Source organism: Panthera uncia (assembly GCF_023721935.1).
Source record: "Panthera uncia isolate 11264 chromosome B3 unlocalized genomic scaffold, Puncia_PCG_1.0 HiC_scaffold_1, whole genome shotgun sequence".
Taxonomy (NCBI): Eukaryota; Metazoa; Chordata; class Mammalia; order Carnivora; family Felidae; genus Panthera; species Panthera uncia.
This window is the reverse complement of record NW_026057582.1, coordinates 135,744,970-135,765,108: the sequence shown is the minus strand read 5'-3', so window position 1 is coordinate 135,765,108 and position 20,139 is coordinate 135,744,970. Positions and strand designations below refer to the sequence as shown.

Genomic DNA, 20,139 nt, shown 5'->3' with positions numbered 1-20,139 from the left:
CCTTCAAGATCTGCCCCATGCTAATCGTCTCCATTTATTTCCTGATGAGAACCCTCTGCACTTCCTCAGATGTATTTTGTCGAAGACCATCACGAAGACCATCACTCACATGGTTCTTTCTGCTGGGAATAACTTTCCTTCCTACTTTCTCACCTGGAATTCTTATTTCTCCTTCAAGCCTCACTGAAAAATGCGACCCGCTCCAAGGAGGTTGAGTCTCCCGCTGTAGTTAACCTCTAGGAATGCCCCGTTGCTCTCCTGGCACTGCTTTTATGACCAGAGGTCCTTTCTGTTTCAGCCAAGGCTGGAGGGCTTTCACTAGGGTTGAGGTCCCAAGGGTGGGGGCACTCCACACCCCTATCACACTGAGCTGGCGAGTACAGGCCAAGCATGGCTGCCTGACAGGGGCTCCCCGGGCTCCCTAGAATACTTCTATCCCCAGGTATCTAATTCCCATGACTTTACAGGAGATTTGTTCTCCCAAAACTACGTGACCTTGTTTTGAAAGTGGGAAACAGAATTCCACACTTGGAAATTGATTTTTAACATTAAGTAGAGGGGCCATTGTCATTAGCTGATCCATCATTTACTCTAAATCTCTTATCCGTGAATCCACCCGTGCTGTATCTATTGATGCATCATCTGTCTGTCTTCATTTATCCATCCATCTGTCCTCAGCTATCTGTCATCAGTTCACAGCAGCCCCTGCTTCTCCATTCTCTCTACCATGCAGCTCTACCACCATCACTTGATTGAAGGCCCATTTTTGTGAGGTGACTCACACGTTGTCCCCAGTACTAGTTCCCACTGCCCCTGCTGATCTTGTGCCCATCTCTCCTTTACTCCTGCTTTATGTTCCAGCTGAATCATACTCTGTGCTTTTCTGGAAGGACATCCCTGTCTTAGTTTGCTAAGGCTTATATAACACAGTCCCACTAACCGGATAGCTTAGAACAACATTTACTGTCTCATGGGCCAGAAATCCAAGGCCAAGGTGTTGCTGGGGCCAGGCTCCCTCTGAAGACGCTAGGGAAAGATCTGCTCCTTGCCTCTTTCCTGGCTTCAGGTACTTTGCTGACACTCTTGGGCATTACTTGTAGACACGTCAGGCCAGTCTCTGCCTTCCTGTTCACATGGTGTGTGGGGGGGGGGGGGGGGGGGGGGGGGGTGGATGTGGGTGGGTGTGGGTGTCTACCTGTGTTCCAAATTTCTCATTTTTATAAGGGCACAGTCATATTGGATTAGGGCCTGCCGTTATGCCCTTACCTTCTTAGCTTGACCATCTTGAAAGACTCTGTTTCCAAATAAGGTCACCTTCTCAAGTGCTAGGGTTATTTTTTTTGGGGGGGGAGGGGGGTGCAGATAAACCCATAATAATCTCCCACTTGCTGCACTTTTCTTAAGCTGCTCCCACCGTTCGGAATGCCACCCCCACCACTACGTATTTCTGCCTAGGGACGATCTCTACCACCTCTTTTCCCTTCACATGTCATCACTCCTTCACTGAACTCCTCAGCTGTGGGTGGCCACCTGTCTCTTGACATTCACTAGAGTATATCCCGTATCTAATCATTTGTTTTAGGAGTCTGGTTGACTGTAAACTTCCCCCCCCCCCTTTTTTTTGACTCCTGGAAGATTGATACTCAGATATTTGGAAAATTAGTGCTAGGTAAGCCTAAGAAGATGTATCCCTTACATATTTGGCACTGGATTTTAAGCTTCTAGTCTAGAGCAATAATTATGTCTTCTTTCTTTTTAAAAAAAATATTTTATTTATTTTTGAGAGAGAAAGTCAGAGCGCAAGCAGGGGAGGGGCAGAGAGAGACAGGGAGACACAGAATCTGAAGCAGGCTCCAGGCTCTGAGCTGTCAGCACAGAGCCTGATACAGGGCTCGAACCCACAAACCAAGAGATCACGACCTGAGCCAAAGTCAGACGCTTAACTGACCGAGCCACCCGGGCATCCCTATTATGTTTTATTTCTATTGGTATTCCCACTTCCTTTTTCCAGTTCTGAACAGTTTCCCATGGGCATAGGTGATCCTCAGCATGGGTCAGCAATTTAGAGATTTGGAGCACAGTGGAAGCAGGGATTTGCGTTTTTCTTTGCTGGTGTCTGTCACAGTTGTCTGTCATTGCAAAGTTCTGATGCTTTGTGATCTGTGTAACATGTGTCTGCCACTGTTAATTAGGGTATTTAGGGAGATTGTGATACCTCCACTGCCCAAAATGCATGAGTCTTTCTTGTATGTCTCTGTGTCTGCATGCTTTGATTAAAGAAATTAAAGAGGGCCCCAAGATAGGTTAAGAACTGTTGCTTTATACAGATGTATGGTGGAGCCCTCTTCTGACTTCTTTTCATCTTCTCCTCCATTATCATCTTCAATATCTTCTTTATCATCCCTAATCATACAAATTCAGAGCCAGAAAAACAACTCACAAGTTTATGTTATTTAATAGGGCTGTAACTTTAGAATGCGCCAGCCCTCTGATCCTATTAGCCATACCCTACTCTAAAATAATCTTCTTAAAATTGATACCGCCCAGGGATTTGGACTTTGTTGATTACATTTCCTGCTAGACTCTGGCATTTTCTTTTTGCTCATTGGATCTTAAACAATATGGTCATGACCCTGAGGAAAGTCAGGCGCCTTGGGGTACCAGACAGAGTTGAAGACCTTGGTTCTGGGAGGGCCACATAGTCAAGTCAGGGGTAGGAGGCACTGATGCTAAGATGATAATTTTTTTTCTTTCCTTACCTCACCAAGATATTTTGAGGCTAACATAATCATTATTTAAAGTTTTTGGAAGAAGAAATGCCTCGCAAATGCCAAGATACTATTGTAGAACCTCAAAGTAATGTGGCATATTGTTATACAGATTCACATACACACGAGTCATATCACACGGTTCTAAAAAACAACTTTTCTATTCTCTAAAACTCTGATCTGTCAGGTGGGAAAATAGGGAGAGATGTTGCACATGCATCCTTCCTGGGTTTCAACATGGCAGAGAAGTTAAGTGCAGATTCTGACTCAGGTTTGGAATAGAGCCTGAGATTCTTCATTTCTAGCAAACTCTCAGGTGATGCTGCTATTGCTGGTCTAAGAACCACACTTTTTTTTTTAACGTTTATTTTGAGAGAGACAGAGACCATGTGAGTGGGGGAGGGGAAGAGAGAGAAGGAGACAGAGAATTATAAGCAGGCTCTGTGCTGCCAGTGGAGAGCCCAACACAGGGCTTGACCTCACAAAACTGCGAGTCATGACCTCAGCCGAAACCAAGAATCGGTCACTTAACTAACTGAGCCACCCATGTGCCCCATAAGAACCACACTTTGAGTAGTCAGGGATTAGAGCATGAGGAAACCACAGCAGGCACAGGTGGAGGAAGAGAAGCCAACAGAAAGAGAGGGAATAGAAAGTAGGAAGATGAGCAGAGTGGCACAGTGTTGTAAATGTAAATGTCATAAGGGATATGGGGTGGTCAAGGTGCCACATGTGTGGAATGATCAAGCTAAAAAGGAACGGAGAAAATCTGGTTGTGGAGTAATCACTGGTGATCTTCAAAGAGAGTAGTTTCTCTGGAGGGAAGAGAACTTAGGTTACGGAAAGTTAAGCATGAGTGATCTGTGTGGCAGTGGGGGTTATAGTTGGGATCAAATTATGCAACATGTTGGTGCCCAAAAGAACTAAGGATATGGAATGACAGTAAATGGTATGTATGGTAAAGTGGAGGACAGTGCTCCATCATTTACTTGGTTGTGAGTCTGGGAGTGTGAGGCTGGGTTTGATAGGTGTGTACATACCAAAAGTTAGAGGTGACCATATATAGATTTCTGCAGAAAGGGGAATAGAACAGGAGAGAAGGAAGATGCCAGGGGTAGGAAATACCTGAAGAAGGAAGTCGGAGATAGGATTGAAGGCATCATATAAATGGTTGGCTTTGGAAACAAGGAAAATACGTGTTTTCTCTAATGTGGAAAGGAAGAAAAATAATCGGGTTCTGATCAAGATGGTGTAATGAGTTCATGGCTTAGTGCATCTCCCTTGCTCAAAACATGAACAGTGACATAAAAACTTAAAAAGACATAGCTAGCCTCTTCCCCTAAACAAGATAAATAACCTGGTAGACCAGAAATAGTACAGAAATAAAAGATGATGAGCAGAGCTACATCCATCCTCATGCTGGGCTTTTAAGTCTAGAGGCAGAAAGTAGGTATGGGAATTTAGCTCTGAAAGGATCTGCAGAACTACAGTGCTCCAAATTGTTAGGGGATTAGATTTACTGCTTGGAGTCATGGGCTGAGGACAAACTTTCACACTGATGAAAAGAGTCTGAAAAAATAATGTTGTCATTTCCTGTCTGTGAGCACAGGAAATAGGAATCTCTGAGCCTAAGAAGTGGGGGAGAGAGGATAAAGATGCAGCCTTTGAGATGATGAACTAAGTTAAGCTACCCAAGTATCTGAAGACTGTTCTGCTATATCCCTAGTACTACTGTGTAGGGGCCCCAAGCCATCATCATAAGACTAGTTTAAAATTGATGTTGTAAGGGCCCAAGTGGAAACAATAGTAAGAACAGCAATAACAACAACAAAAACAACAACATTGGACAGTGATGAGTGAATGAAAAAGGAAGAGGAAAAAAAATCCTACTTAAAATGAACTGCAATAAAAAATCATGAAACACATGGAAACAAATCTAATGATAAGGATGCTGGTTATCATGACCTTTATTCAGCAATATTCTCGTGATCATAGCCAATGCAATAAGGCAAGAAAAGAAATACAAGACTTAGAAAGACTGGTGACTCTCCTAATCATGAATGCTATGATCACCCTACAGAGAACATCAGAAAACTATAGAACTAACTGGAGAGTTCAGCAGAATTCCAAATACAAGATCAATAAACAAAAATCAATATATTCCCTAAACACCATTAGAAAATTTATGTGAAAACAAATCTCATTTACAGTAGCAAAAATGGAATGAAACTAAAAAAATGAAGCTCTGAAAAAGTATAAGTCTCACAAAGATATGCAAGATTTTATGGAAAAATATAAAACATTATTAATAATAGAAGAATAGTAAATGGAGCATATATCTTCATCATGAGTAGGAAGAACTGATATAATAAAGTTGTTGATTCACCCTCAACTCTGTAAGTTAAATACAGTAAAAAATCCCAGCAGGGTTTTTGAAGGCACTTGCTTGATAAGCTTATTCTGTAATTCATATGAAAGAATTAAAGACCATACCTAGGGTATTTTTTTAAAAAGAAGGTAAAGATTGAGGAGATTTGTTACAGTAGACAAGAGGACATTATAAAGTTACAGTAATTAAGACAGCAGAGACAAACAGGCCAAAGTATAATACTTTTTTAAGTACTTAGAAAACATACATACATACACCTATGTATATAGTTACATAAATCTAGACAGATGTGTGGGTAAGTGTGTATTTTTGATATGTCACTGCAAATCAGTATGAAAGGGAAGAACGATAATGTAAAACCACAAGGGGAAAAATAAAGTTATATTATCACCTCATATCAGTCACAAAATAAGTTGTAAATTCTGGTTGAAGTTTAAAAGTAGAACTGTTTGTTTCAAAAGGGTTTTTTTTTAATAGTTAGATATACAGAGAATTGTAATGATAGTACAGAGAACTCCCTTATACAGCTTCCCCTGTTGTAATCATCCTGTATTGCCATGATACATTTGTCACAACTAAGAAACCAGAATCAGTACATTGCTGTTAACTAAACTCAATACTTTATTCTGATTCACTGGTTTTTCCCCATTTTTTTTTTCTGCTCCATGATCCCATCCAGAATACCACATTATATTCAGTTATCATGTTTTCTTTGCCTCTTCCGATCTATGACAGTTTCTCAGACTTTCCTTGTCCTTGATTACCTTGACAGTTTTGAGGAGCACTGGTCAGATTCTATGCAGAATGTCTTCCAATTTAGACTTGTCAATTGGGGTATGGGTTTTAGGAAGAAAGATCACAGAGGTAAGTGCCATTTTCATCACATCACATCACATCACATCACATCACATCACATCACAGTGATAACATGTTGTCACTGATGAGGCTCACTTCAGTCACCTGGCTGAGGCACTGTTTGCCAAAATTCTCCACTGTAAAGTTTTTTCTTTTAATGTTTACTTTTGAGAGAGAGAGAGAGAGAGAGAGTGTGTGTGTGTGTGTGTGTACGCACTCACACACACACACATGAAAGGGGTGGTTAGGGGCAGAGAGGGAAGGGGAGAGAAGATCTGAAGTGGGCTCTGTACCAACAGCAGAGAGCCCCACGTGGGGCTTGAACTCCCGAACCACGAGATTATGACCTGAGTCAAAGTCAGACACTTAACTGACTGAGCCACCCAGGTGCCCTCTCCACTATAAAGTTACTTTTCCCCTTTACCATTTTCTTTGAAATTAACCTAATAAGCAAAGCACATACTCAGAGTGGGGACTGAAGCTCTACCTCCTTCAGTGAGGAGTCTCTACATCAATTATTTGCAGTTCTTCTCTAGGGTAGATTGTTAAATGTAAAAGCAAAGATGATATAATTTGACTTTGAGGAGGGAGAATCTTAAGATACAGATTATAAATATCGTAAAGTGAAAGATTAATCCATTTGACTACATGAATTTAAAAACAAATCTATATAAGATGCCATATACTAACTTAAAAGACAAACCATAGACTAGAGGAATATAATTCCAACCCATGTATCCAACAGAGAATTTGTAGACAGAATAAACAAACTCCTACAAATCAAAAGACCAACAACCTATATGTGTGTGTGTGTGTGTGTGTGTGTGTGTGTAGCACACACAATTTACAGATCTATTTATAGATACAGATATATACTTTACATATCTATCAATCTATCTAAACACACACATACACACACACACACACACACACACACACACACACACACACATTGTATATGATACACAACCTGAGTAGTAATCAGGGAAATACACCTTAAAACCTTAAGGAGATAACATCTATCACACATGAAATAATATCTGATATGGAGATAACAGGGCAAGAAGTTCACCTGTTTAGTGATTCTGGAAATATGAGTTAGTACCATCACTTTGGGGAAACATGAAAGAATACACTGAAGGATTTATATGCACTAAATTATAAGGAAATCCTCTAAAGCCATTCTTCTCAAATATTTTTTTTTTTTTTTTGCACACACATCACCTAAAGAGCTTGTTAGAATGCAGATGTTGATTTAGGGGGATGTAAGATTTTCCATTTTTACCAAATTCCCAGCTGCTGCTGCTGGTGGTCCACATGCCCACACTTTGAGTAACAAACCTCTAGAGTAGAGGTTGGCCAATGGTGGCCTTTGGGCCAGTGGCCAAAAGTGGCTCCCATCTATTTTTGTAAATAAAGTTTTATTGGAACATGGTTATTTGTTTATGTGTTGTCTGTGACTGCCTTCAGACTGCAATGGCAGAATTTAGTAGTGGCAACAGATTTGATGATTTGTATAAAGCCTAAAATATTCATTGTCTGTCCCTATGTGGGAAAAGTTTGCCAACTGCTGCTCTAGAGAAACTCTCCCACACTCACATGAAGAGACTTGTGCAATAATATTTATTGCAACTTTTAAAAGAATAATGAGAAAATGGAAACAAATGGCAGTTGGTAGAACAGATAAATGATTTGCAGTATGGTCACATGGTAAACTACATCAGTTAAAATTAATGAAAGCTACCTGGATCAACATAGATCCACATAGATAAATCTAGAAAACGTCCCTTGTTGAGGCAAAATAATGCTGTGATGTGTGTATCAAGATATACCTAGGTAGCAAAATTATTCAGAGGTGCTTAGAAATGATCATCTATTTCAGGGAAGTGGTTAACTCTGGTTTGGGATAAAGGCAGAGCAGGATCGTGGACAGGCTCTTGTGTTCAGACCCATAGCTGTGATGTATTATTTCTCTCAAAATTTGGGAAGAAGATACCAGAATATTGTCAGTTGTTGATACTGGGTGGTGAGCACATAGTTTTGCTCTTGTCTATACTTCGTGAATATTTCAAACAATTGAAAAGATTAAAAAGTCAAGAAAGGGAAAAATGTGCTGAATGTAAAGACAGCCATCTTGAAGTTCAGGGAGTGGAAGGGGAGGGATGAGGATAACGGTTCTCAACACCTGAGGCTCCCTCTCCTCTCAGCTCAACAAGAGAAGGCGACGTTCTGCCGTTACAGGTTGTCCCTTATATGGTTAATTTTGAGAATGGTGGACATATGACTAATTTTGCTCCATGGCTTATGGAGTATTTTGATTTTAAGTGGTCACTTCATCCACGTCTTAGAGTGGAAGAAATTTCCCTTTCTCTGGGACTAACATTCACCCCTTTCAGCCAAGATGCACTTATTGTTGGGACAATCTTCCTGATGCCAGGGATGGAGCCCCCGGGCACATCCTCCTGCTTCTGAGTGCAAGCCTTGAAAATACCCATCAGGGAAGAGTCACAGAGTGCTCAAGCTTCCATCAGGGGCTAGCCTCTTGCTGTCATCTGAGGATCTCAATGTTCTGTGCCCTTTTACATCACCCAGGTGTGGATGCCCTCCCACTGACTTCCTTTGGGCATGATTCTATGCGCTAAGCCACATTTGGGGTACATTCAGCCTCAGCCCCCTCCCTCAGAATATCTGCACACAACTGGAACCAGACTCTGCACATGGGCCAGGGAGGTCTCATCGTTTATTTTCCGGGTTGTACTGAGGCAGCTTTACGAGAAGAGGCACTGCATACTGACGTTGGGGAATCTCCGTTCCACACTCTTAGCCAGGAAATGTACAAGAGGGACGTTTCAGTTCAGCAGCCAAGTACATTTGAGCAGCCTGTGGGACCCTTTGTAGCATGTTTGTCAGCGTAAGGATATGGGGATACTTGGGTCAGATCATGTCCCGTGGAATGGAGTGGCTGTGTGAAGAGGCCTGATAGCTGGCACTTGACAGCGTTTGATCAGGTGCCTTATACGTGTAAGCAGCGTGGAACACACAGCCAGTGACGGTGCTGTAGTGCCACCTTCTCCCCAACAGCGGCGTTGTGCTCAGTCTTCGGCACGTTTTCTCACTGGGAATTTTATTTCCAAACACAATGCCCTCTTACCCGTGCGGTTGGGTTCCTGAACTGCCTCTGCCTTCTGAGATAGGTTTGTCCCTTGGATGTAGGTGTTAAGCCATGACGAGAGGGAGCATAGTCTGGTCATTACAGGGACAGATAGCAAGGCTTGGCTGAGATGGCATTTCCTGGCCTTTAGTGCACAGCCCATAACCTAGTGCTGGCTTTGTGTTCACTGTAGAGTAGGAAACGCTAAGACAAACCATGCAGGTATTGAAAATAAGTCGAGGGGCCAGGTAGACGGTAACAGGGAGTGGTAGAGTGCATGGAAAAGCAGAGAACACGTGCCCTGTCTAAATTGAGTGGCTGCCATGTTGCTCTTGATTGTCAATGTGCAGAAATAGCTGGCCCAGCATTGCCAGCACTCTTGGATTTTCAAGGGAAGCTAGCAATGTGGAAATTTTAAATGTGAAATCTCCCGAGTTTTAAATGTTGGCAACTAAGTAAAAAAATTTTAAAAAGAAATTGTGCCGAAAAAAGACACGTCCTGGAGCCACATATGGCCTATAGGTTAGGTTTGCAACCTCAGAATAAAAGAAGAAGAGAGAGGAGAATTTTAAGCAAGCTGTATCATGGACGGCAAGCCAAGGCATTTGAGTCCCACCCACCTGGGTCATTGCTACCGGCCTTCTGTTGCATCTAATGGCAGGAGAAGAAAGAACATAGGTTGAAGACAGAGCGGTGGCCACATCAGGAGCCAAAGGTGCAGAACAAAGGTCCTATCCCAGGGACCAGTAGGACTCCCTGGTGACCTTCTTTCCATGACCCCACACAAGCAGGAAATGCAGAAAGAGAGACCTGTGGTGGAGCTTTTCTTTACCATAATGCACTCGTTCCTGTCCCTTCTTGTTTACATAGTGGCCTAGGGGAGGGTGCTGGGGAGAGAGTTCTCCTGGGCACCATGCTTGGCTTCCTAGGGGTATTCTCAGATACTTCACACTCTTGCTATGGGCGTAACAATATTCTGGGTAACTGCTCTTCTCTCCAAACTCATTACCATCTCTCTTTCATCAGGTTTACTTTTCATCCTTCCTGAGCTGAACTCACAGAAGTGCCATCAAAATGAAGGAGTCCATGTGTAGACACAGTTTGGGATTCCTTACTTGGAAGGTCCTAGGCCATGCAAAGTGTTACTGTAAGGGCAGTGCAGAAGATGAAGCAGCCTGGGGTAAGGTTAGACCAGGCACCTGCTGGAGGAGGGCAGGGGCGGGCATGGGACGCTCATCTCCCTGGCCAGGGAAGCCGTTAGTGAGGAAGGATGACTCCTGTCCTCCGTCTGGGTCTTGTAGAGGGAGCCATATATAAAGTCCTGCCTCCCCTGCAGAATGTCCCCACCACTGCTGCCTTGACCTCCATCTCAGCCTCTTTTCCCTGAATATTGATTTTCAATAAATGGAAGCCATACTGCAAAGTAGTTATGTATAAGGACTTTGGGGTTGTGTAGAGCTTGGGTCAGCATCAGATTCTGCCACAAGTGAACTTGGTTGGTTTGCTTGTTTTTTAAATATATTATCGAGCCTTAGTATTCCCACATTTAAAATGGAGTTAATAACATCAGCCCTTTAAGGATGCTGGGCGATACTGAATTAGCCACAGGCATCACCTGGCACTGTCCCTAACTTACATAGATCTTTGGATGCCAAGGCGCTCAGTGATGCATCTGGTGGTAGGGTTGTTACAGCTGGACATGTTACAGCTCCCTTCTTCAGTCCGTGCCTTCCTGCAGCATGGTTCAAAACCTCTCACCTTCTTACCCCTTGGGAAAAGTGAGGAGGCTATGGAGACAATACCCCCTGGCTGGGGTGCGGTGCAGAGCAGGCTTCTTGCCCTTCCATCTGTCCTGTTGTCCCCTCCTGCTCTCTGTCTCTGTCTCTGTCTCTCTCTCTGGACAAGGATCTGAATTGCTCTGGGCCTCCGGTTCCCTACCAAGGCACCCATGACCTCAGCGCCAGGACTCCTGTGTATTTCAGCCCACTGTTGAGTATAAAGTGCTTCTCTCAATATAAGTGCTAAGCACTCGTGTGATGTAGCAACTTGAAGATGACAAACAAATACATTCGAAGAGGAAATGTTGGAAAATAATCCAATAGAGCTCCATTCAGTATTGGGCCTTTTATCAAGGCCACAACCTAAACCACTTTATGGAGTTAGGTAACGAAATTATCATGTCACATAACAAAAGGAAGAAGCAGGGACAGAAAAGGAGGCCGGGAGAATCCGAAGCCATGTGAGGAGTGTGTAGGCAGAGGAGATGCAAGGAAGTTCTCGCTGGCAGGTGCCAGAAAGCTGGGAGCCCTAGGTCGCCAAGGCCAGGGGTCGGCTCTGGGGCCGTGGTGAGACCACAGAGAGGGACAGATGATTGGGATCTGTGAGGCTGTCAGAAAAGTGGAGAGGCTTGAAGGTCTAGGCCCCCTTCTGTGTTGCACGGCCGTTGGAACCCTCCCTTCTCTGCTGCAGTGAATATTGAACCACTTGCCCTTGAAGATTTGACCTGCTTTTGGCCCGGGGGGATTGGCTCCGGTCCTTTCATCCAGTACTGTGGGTGCTCAGCGCCCCTTCTCCCCCAGCCTGCGTTCCCAGCGCCCCTCCCTTCCCCAAACTATCCCAGAGTCTCTGGCTCCCTTCTCAGGAAACCTATACCAGACAGTCCCTGAAGACCAGGCTCTGTTCTGAGTTATGGAGCGCCCACAGTGAACTCTATGCTGCACGACTTTGTGTAGAGCAGTCACCAGATGGAGGAAAAGGTTAGACGCACGGGGGTCCGTGGGGGCACAGTGAGCAAGGCCTTCTTTGGAGGTGGCTTTGCCCCTCCTCGGCCCTCCCTGCATCCATCTGTGCTTTTCCCAGTCAGTGTCCACGGTGGTCCCGGTCTCCCCTGCCCTCCCCCAAGCAGATGCCTTTTCCTTCCTGCTCCAGGGCTGCTCAGAGCAAGAGGGGGAGGAATAGAGGATCTTGGAGCAGTGCCTCCTATGCTATCAGGATTCAGCACTTAGAATCTTGGAAAGGCTCCACCTGGGAAAGAGTTCCAGAGAAAACAAACTTCAGATCCCGGCTAATATGGGAAAAGGCTCATGTTCACGGAGGCAGCTTCAGGGACCTTGGCAGAGGCTTAGGCAGGCTTGGCCCCTGCCTTTAATGGATCCAACATGGAGCCTTCCAGGACCCATGATGCTGCATGGCCTCCAAAGGAGATTTCACTCTCCAGCTATAACGATAAGCCTTTCATAGGAGTTGTAGTCCTTGGGTCTACTGAACCAACAGCATTTATCGTTCCAACTGTTTATGCCCTAACTCAGGCAGGAAAGATTTTTGAGGGACCAAACTCGCCACCGCCCCATGTCCCATCTCCTCGTCCTCCCCCGCTTATGAAGTTGTTTTCCTCTTAGAGATTAGCTGAATTTTTTCTTGGAGAAAGAAGGGGACAGAAAGAGGGTCTTGGGACTTGCAGGGCCATTACCTAAGTGATAAGAATCCTCCTTCCAGCCCTGGGAATGGCATCCAGAAGAGCAATGATGGGCACACGTTCAGGTTGCTCTGGTCCAAGAAGGAGGATTGGGGGTGGGGGGCAAGGATGTTAGCGAGGGGGTTGGACAGAGTTCATGGGGACGGCAAACCTTCCCTGACCCCCTGGCGCAGTTCTTGAATGCTCCTGTGTGATACTGTGAGGACAGTGTCTGTAGACCGTATGCATGAGATGAACCAGGTGCCCCTCTAGGTAAAGCAAGTGTTGACTACGGATCGGGGAACACCTGGCTTCTGCTTCTGGCATCGTGCACATGAAAAATACGTCCCCTTGTTTCTGTGCTTGGGGCTCAATACTGACCATTAATTCCCCCGTGTCTGCCTCTTCTGCCAGGGGTCTTTTCAAACATAGACAATCATGGGATATTAAACTTGAAGGACAATAGAGATCATCTAGTCTCATCAACTCACTATATATATGAGGAGCCCGAGGTCCAGAGTGGGGAAGTGGCTTACCCAAGGTCACATGGTGAGTTACCTCCTTTGACATCTTTGTATGCAGTACAGGCCCCACCCCCAACCAGTTTTGATTCTTCAGATCTTAAGACCACATGGAGTCTCCAGTATGTCCCAGAGGACTGGGGGATGAGTAGGTGCCCAGTGTGGGATTGGTACTAAAAATCCCTTAGGTCAGAGGAGTCTTCCAGGGAGGACATGTCATAGGGCCGAGGCGAAGGGTGTGGGAGAAGCAAGAGAGGGACCACAACCTGGACAGGAACAGTGGTGTCCCACACCTCCCAGGCAGGCTGCCCAGACCCGTGGCCTGCCTTCCCTTCCACCTCAGACCCAAGAGAGCCCTCGTCCCTGGTTAGCACGGGGAAGCTATCGCAGAAACCTCTCATCCTGAAGCTGAGCCTCTCTCTAAACATGATGTCACAGACAAAGAAGTTTCCCTCTGTCTTCACAAATGTGACCCCGCTCCCTACAGATGGAGAGCTCCCAGTGTCCAGATTACTCCACTGTGTTTTGAGCATCACGTGATCCAGGAATGAGGAGGGGAGAGTCTCCGTGCAACCAGCTCAGTCTGCCCTCATCACGTCCCCAACATCCAGCTGTCCATTGTGCCCTTCACATAACCTGCCTGTAGCTTTCATGAGAAGATAGGCTTGCTCCTGTCTTGTCTGCACGTGCGTGCTCGCACGCACACACACACACGCGCGCACACACACACACACACACACACACACACACTCTAGACAGACGTTATTTCACAGACATTATTATAATCTGGGGTTGATTGAGAAACCTCCATCTGGAGATTTGATCAGGAACACCCACGTCTCTGGATCTCCTAATTCAGTCTATGGCAGCGTGGCCGGAAAGGAGCTGAGCTGTCGTGCAAGTGGCCGCCATTGTCATTCCTCCAGGGCGTTTTTATCCTCTGTAAGACTTGGAGTTACGATAAGGCTGCGAGAACAGCCGTTATTTCCTAAATTTCCACCGAGCCGGTGAAATGAGACCAAAAGTCAATGAGAGAGAGCTGGCAGGCTTGGAAGAATAACGCTCCGCTCCCAGCCCTACCCAACCCCCCCCCCCGCCCCCCACCCCCCCCCCCGCCACCCCCGCGGGTATGGTCAAGGCAACCTATAGAATTCCAGCTCCTAGGGTTAGAAGTGGCCCTCTGGTATCCCTTAGCAATGCAGGTTCTGAGAACGCTTTCCCTCCGGCCCCTTTCCCCCCATCCCAGTGACCCTAGTGGCTGTGCCCTTCCCTAGATGAGGCTGTTCTGCTATTCCGTGACAATCCAAGGCCCGAGCCCCTGAATATTTGACTCCCTTCCCTTCCTCGGTTCAGCGGAGGCCGCAGCAAAATGGAGTGTTTCCAGTTTCTCTGACCACGCTTGGTTTTAAGTTAATCCCCTCCTCCCTCTCCTTCCCTTTTGCTGACAATTCGTTTGACGGTTTCCGATAGATCTGTGTCCGTACCTCCCTCTTCCCCCACCCCCCTCAAGCCCCCTGTCCGTCTCCCCTCCTAGTTTTGATCTTCTTTGGGGGTTTTGGTTTTTACTTTATTTTGCTTTTTTCTGTTTTTCTGTTCTTTTGTTTTTGTTTTTTATAGGTTTCAGAGAAATTATGTTGAATCCAATAAGCCTTCCCGGACATTCCAAGCCTCTTAACCATGGCATCTATGTTGAGGATGTCAGTGCTTATTTCAGCAAAGGACGTCATGGCTTTTAAAAACTCCTTTTAAGCCTCCCTGTTTTGATGTCACCTTGGTAGGCTGGGCCCTCTGAGAGGTGGGAAGCTGTAGGCGCTGTTCTCTTTGGATCCGGGGATGCTAAGTAGAAACCGCATGAGCCACCGGCGCCCCTGCACCCTTTACCGCCACCGAGATGGGTGTCTTCCCCCATCCGCCACTGGCAGGGTCGCCCTTTCCCTCAGTCATCACTGTGCTCCTTTTTTCCCGGCCTCCGAGGCATCTCCTGCCACCAACTTTAGAGCCGATAAAGAGAATTAAAAACCTGTGCACCAAGAACCACCTTTTAAACACACTAGCCATTCTCTTGCTTTACAAAAACAACCCAACCAGCACGGAAAAGCCTGATGGAAGCCCAGCCGTGCTCCGGCCTCACTCACCCTGCCTGGAAGCGTGGGGTCTCCCTGGCTCTCCCTAGGATACCAGGCTGTCCTCTTAGTGACCTCATCGCCCTGCAGCCTCCAGCGGGGAAGAGCGGCTAAGCAGAGGTGGAGACCACGCGCTGAGAGAGGGGGAGCCAGGCCCAAGTGTTGGCACCAGATTAGGTCTCAGAGGAAAGAATGGAAACCAATCATTTTCTATATATATATATATATTTTTGGTTTTTTTGAGGGTTTTTTTGGTGGAGAAAACCATACTTTTTTTGGACACATTTCCCCCTACCTTCCTCTTCTTTCTGGAATGGCTCACAGTGAGTGTGATACTAGAAAACTCCTTGGCCCCTAGATCTGCAGTCCTGACAAGCTTTTGCTGCGGGAGGTCTTGTCCATCAGTTGGCCATCCTGCTAGGACCACAAGGGACCGAGGGAGCCAGGGGCCAAGGCCCTTCCTACAAGTCCCTGATCCCAGGATTGGCTCTCTACCCCCACTCTCACTTACTCTTGACTCTCAGAACTTTCGGAACCCAATGGAATCACCAGTTCAAGGCCAAGATGAACTGAAGGGGAAGAGAAGGAAAAATTGGCTTCCTCCAGCCCCTCTCATGGAAGTGTCATCCTGTTCTCTGGTCAATATATGTGTTTACTTTGCTTGCTTTGACTCATGCCTTACTCCATGGCCACCCTCTCCCAAAGAGGGGGTTTGCTTCCCTCCACCCCCACCATTTTCAGCGTAATCCACTGGGGAGAGGGAAAGGGTAAGGGATGCCTCTCCCCAGCTTTGATAGGAAAGGCACAGTGGTAGAGCCTGAACCTCTCCCAGATTTGCTGCCGTGTTGGGCGAGTGGACTTCGGGCTTGGCCCAGGCGCCTCCATCGTGGGAAGTTGGCACAGGCTGCCCCTTGATGGGACGGCGGAGAGTGTGAAGCAGGGGTCTCCCACGGGGAGCTCCTCGGACAAGATGGTGGTGGCTTTTAACCCCCTAAGTTTTGGGGTGGTGACGCACAGTAATAGAGAATAGTCTCTGCCTTTGGCAAGTTGACGTGGGAAGTAAGAGTCCCGCTTAAGGTTGTCCTTCCTGGGTCCTGTGGATGGTGATTCTTTGTGCCGGGTTCCCAGCCTGATTCTGCAGATGCCTCCATGGGGTTTCAAACCACGAAGCTTTCTAGGTTCTTGGCCCGGATCTGGGGTGGCCTCCCAGACACCGTAGCATCCAGAGTGTCATGTGGGGATTCAGGTTTCCTCCAGGGCCTTGAGATGCGTGTTTATCCAGCTCCTGCCATCTTCCCCGCCACCCTGCCCCTCAACGCTTCGTGTCAGGCTGTTCCCCACCGTGTCCTGCTGACCCTCTGGGCCAGGGCCTCCTCCCGAGTGTGGCTTTAAGGAGTAAGCTTGAGGATGATGTTTTTAATTATTGTAAATCATTACCTCATTTCCAGCCTGCCAGGCTCCATCCACCCCAGCATCCTTTATTCTGCCATTTTCTCACCTTGTGCTATGACAATGGGGCGTTGTATTTCCACAGAGACTTATAGGAGTGTTCAGTGTATAGTTTCTTAATAAACACTTTATTTTCTAATGAAATGACTGCATCAGACCTCTTATTTGGCAATTCTGCAAAGAATGTTAAAGATCCAGAAATTCTCACATTTCCCGCCACACCTATTTAATTGTTACTCTTTTAAAGAAGTTTCTTAGCTCAGTCCTGTTTACAAAAGTGTCTGTACTCTGTTGCACTGGTGGTTTTCATCGAGACTCCTCCAGATAGGTCAAGTCCATCTAGTGAACTGTTTCCTCATCCTATCAAGGAAGAATTAGAGGCACAGAGAGGTCGAGTGGTTCACCCGGGGTCACACAGCACAAGAAGCAGAGGCCAGGTTCAAACCTGACTCCTCCAGACCCTGCTCAAGCCCCCGAGACCCTCGCCTCCTTGGTGTCTGGGAGACTACTCTGTTTGCTGAGCAGCCGAGGCTTATCGAGATCGTTTCTTCAGAGCTGATGTGTAACAGGTTTGGGGAGTAGAACCGAGGGACCCTCGCACCAGTAAGTCGATAGGATTTTCCCTCACATGGAGCCGGTTTGTACCTTCCCTGGGTCTTGAGGACGTGACCTTGCCAGAGGAGGACTGGGCTCTGGGCTTACAGGCTAGTCTGCTTATCCTTCAGGGACACCCTATCCACACACCCGCACGCACACCCTCAGGTGGGCCGGACTGTCCCATGGGGCTCTTGTGGGCTTCGGGGAGTGGGAGGCAGTCATGGGGGTCCTGCCGAGAGTAGAATGCATAAGTGAGCTGGGCACGGCTGTGTGCCCTGGGCTCCTGGCCTTGACCCAGCTGGAAGGGGTTGCCATGCCTTCTGTAACTTACAACATCTTCCACCTAGGAGGAGGGACTCTGTATGCAGGACATCTGGGGCAAGAGTGGAAGACAGGGACTGAGGAAAGGTTCCTGGGTGGGATTGGACCTTTCACTGGGCCTCAGCAGGCTCTGTTGGATCTCGCCTCCTTAGCAGGTAACAGTGAGACAGGTAGAGCAAGGTGGGTGAGCTCAAGGCGGAGGTCCAACAGGGACCTCCTGACCCTCATTGATTTAATCTGTTTAAATTGAGTTTGAGCTCCCCCCAGCCTGACCCCCAAATGGAAGTTCCTCTCCTCTAGAACGGCCTGGGGAGGGCATTGCCCCAGCCCTGCATTCCCTTGTCCTCGGTGGTCCCAGGTCTGGAACTGGGATCGCCGAGGGGTGGGGCTATGGGGAAAACTTCCATTTTTAGCAAGAGAGATCTGACCTTTGCTTTGGTCTAATTCATGGAGCCTTGGATGCTTGGGAGAGGAGGTGATGGATGGAAATGGCCCCTGAGAAGAGGAGGGGACCAGCACACAGCTCAGAGGGAGGGGTGCCACCGGCCTGTGAAGGGAGGGCTGTTCCAGCACAGCAGGAGGCAAGAGGAAAGATGAGGGATTAGAGGTTTGGGGGCAGCAAAGGGCAGGAGGGCTGGTCTGGTGGCTTCTATTTTGCCTGTGAGGTGCAAGGCCAGGCCTTGTGCTGGGAGTGAGATCTGAGGAGAGCTGAAAAGTCTAAAGAGCCAGGGAGAGCAACGTTTAGTGCCCAGGACTCTGTTTTCCTGCTGGGCCCCGAAGTCCCAGACGTTTACTCTGGTGTTAGAGCCTCCGGGGCAGTTAGAGCTGGTGCAGGGCAGACCCAGAGAGCACCGCTCAGCCCAGAAGGATGCTGCCTTGGACAGGCTTCGTGCGGGGAGGCTCCGGGGACCAGCAAGGCCTTCCGGGTTTGGAATCTTCCCCATGGGATTTCACGGTGGTTTTCCTGAACCTCAGCGTACGTTTTGGTCCCGTGGTTCAGGTCCACAGCTGACGCAGGCCATGAAGCCAGTGTGTTTGCCGGGCGCTAGATGGATCTTTGTTCTGGAAGGGGTGTTTGAGGAGCAACGGTTCTGAACCCTACTCTCTGGAGCCTGGAGAGCAGGAAACTCACTGTGTCTTTCAAGACAGTGGTGAAAACAGGGGTAGGGCCCTCCAGGGACATGCTCTGGAGAGGCCCAGAGCCTTTCACAAGGGCTACATGGCCAGATCCTGGAACTGGCTGCCAAGCGCCAAAGAATGGGCCCACCTGTGGGACATTAACAACAACCGTATGTCCCTTATGCAGACCCGCTCAAAGCCAGGCACATTTTACCCCGGAAGAAGCGGACGCTCAGAAAGTAACCAGCCCTGGTTTTCACAGCTGGTGACCGGCAGAACCAGGGCTGACAGGAGGCCTCCTGGACTTCACAGTGTGCTCCACAGAGCAGCCTGTCTGTTGCTTCTGGAAGGCCGCAGTCCTGGGGAGCTGCACAGCCACCCCTCCCGAGGTGAACAAGTCTTTCAGGGCTCTCCGAGGCTAGATGCCATCCTCCCTAAGCTCCTCCTGGCACCTCTCAAACACGGTGATTTTAAAGACTCCCCAGAAAAGAATATCTGGGGAGTTTTTTCTTTATCCCATTCTAGCATTTTGTGACCCCGGGCACCCGAAAGCGTGGTTGGTCTTAGGTCTAAGATGAATGATCTGGCTTGCAGTTGGCAAGATTCCCAGGCAGACGATGGTGGCATCTTTGATGTTGGGGGAGGGCTTATTGGGTGAGACACCCCATTCTCAGGATGGTGGGTGAGGCTGCCCACGTCTGGGCAAGTGTGAGCAGCTTTGGGCAGGAAGGTGGTGGAAGGAAGGAAGATCCTTGCCTGACCCTTCCCGTCCGTATTCGAACTTTCTTGTCCCACCCAAAAGACGTCCCGGTGTGTCGAAACTCAGCCACATGCTTCTTACCCGGGAAAAGAACCGACTCGAAGCGCGTGTAATGCGGAAGCCAAGAATCTGGCCTCTGGGCTGCCCTGGCTCTTCCCTCTTGTGTGGGAATTCCTTCCGCCAAGCTTACAGCAGCCACGTCCTCACCGCCACCTCTCAGCCACAGGTGTGACCTCAGCACAGGTGGGACTGTGCCGGGATGCCTCTCCTGCCCGGGCCCGGTTTCCACAGGCCGAGCCCAGGCACGAGCAGAGACTCCCGTGTCTCTGACACAGTAGTGAAGGGGCAAGAGGGGCTTTGATGGCACAGAGGCTGGACAAGAGCAGGTGGATCAATGCAGCCATGCCGGACGTGGATCAGGCAGGGGGCCTTCATTCTTCGGGGTGCAGGGAGCCTGAGCTCCGGGTAGACTCCTGCATTGCTGCTGCAGTGGTTCTGGAAGGGAGAGAGAAATGAGGGGAGGAGGAGGGAGGCGCTGGGGGGGTAGTGATGGAGGCTGCTCTGGGGAGAACAGGAATGGAGAGCAACTCTGGCGTGTGACAGTGGAGAAGGTGACGGGGCAGCAAGGAGCA

The 20,139-nt window shown here is 47.8% G+C and overlaps 1 protein-coding gene across 1 annotated transcript in view; it reads left to right on the top strand.

Moving 5' to 3' along the window:
• Positions 1 to 16,835, top strand: part of NTRK3 (neurotrophic receptor tyrosine kinase 3) — a 281,699-nt gene extending 264,864 nt beyond the window's left edge. The window contains exons 13-14 of the mRNA XM_049614067.1: positions 13,032 to 13,166; positions 14,756 to 16,835. Of these exons, the coding sequence (XP_049470024.1) occupies positions 13,032 to 13,166; positions 14,756 to 14,874 (254 nt within the window). The 3' untranslated portion in view covers positions 14,875 to 16,835. The remainder of the gene's footprint in view (positions 1 to 13,031; positions 13,167 to 14,755) is intronic.
• Positions 16,836 to 20,139: the final 3,304 nt, after the last annotated feature.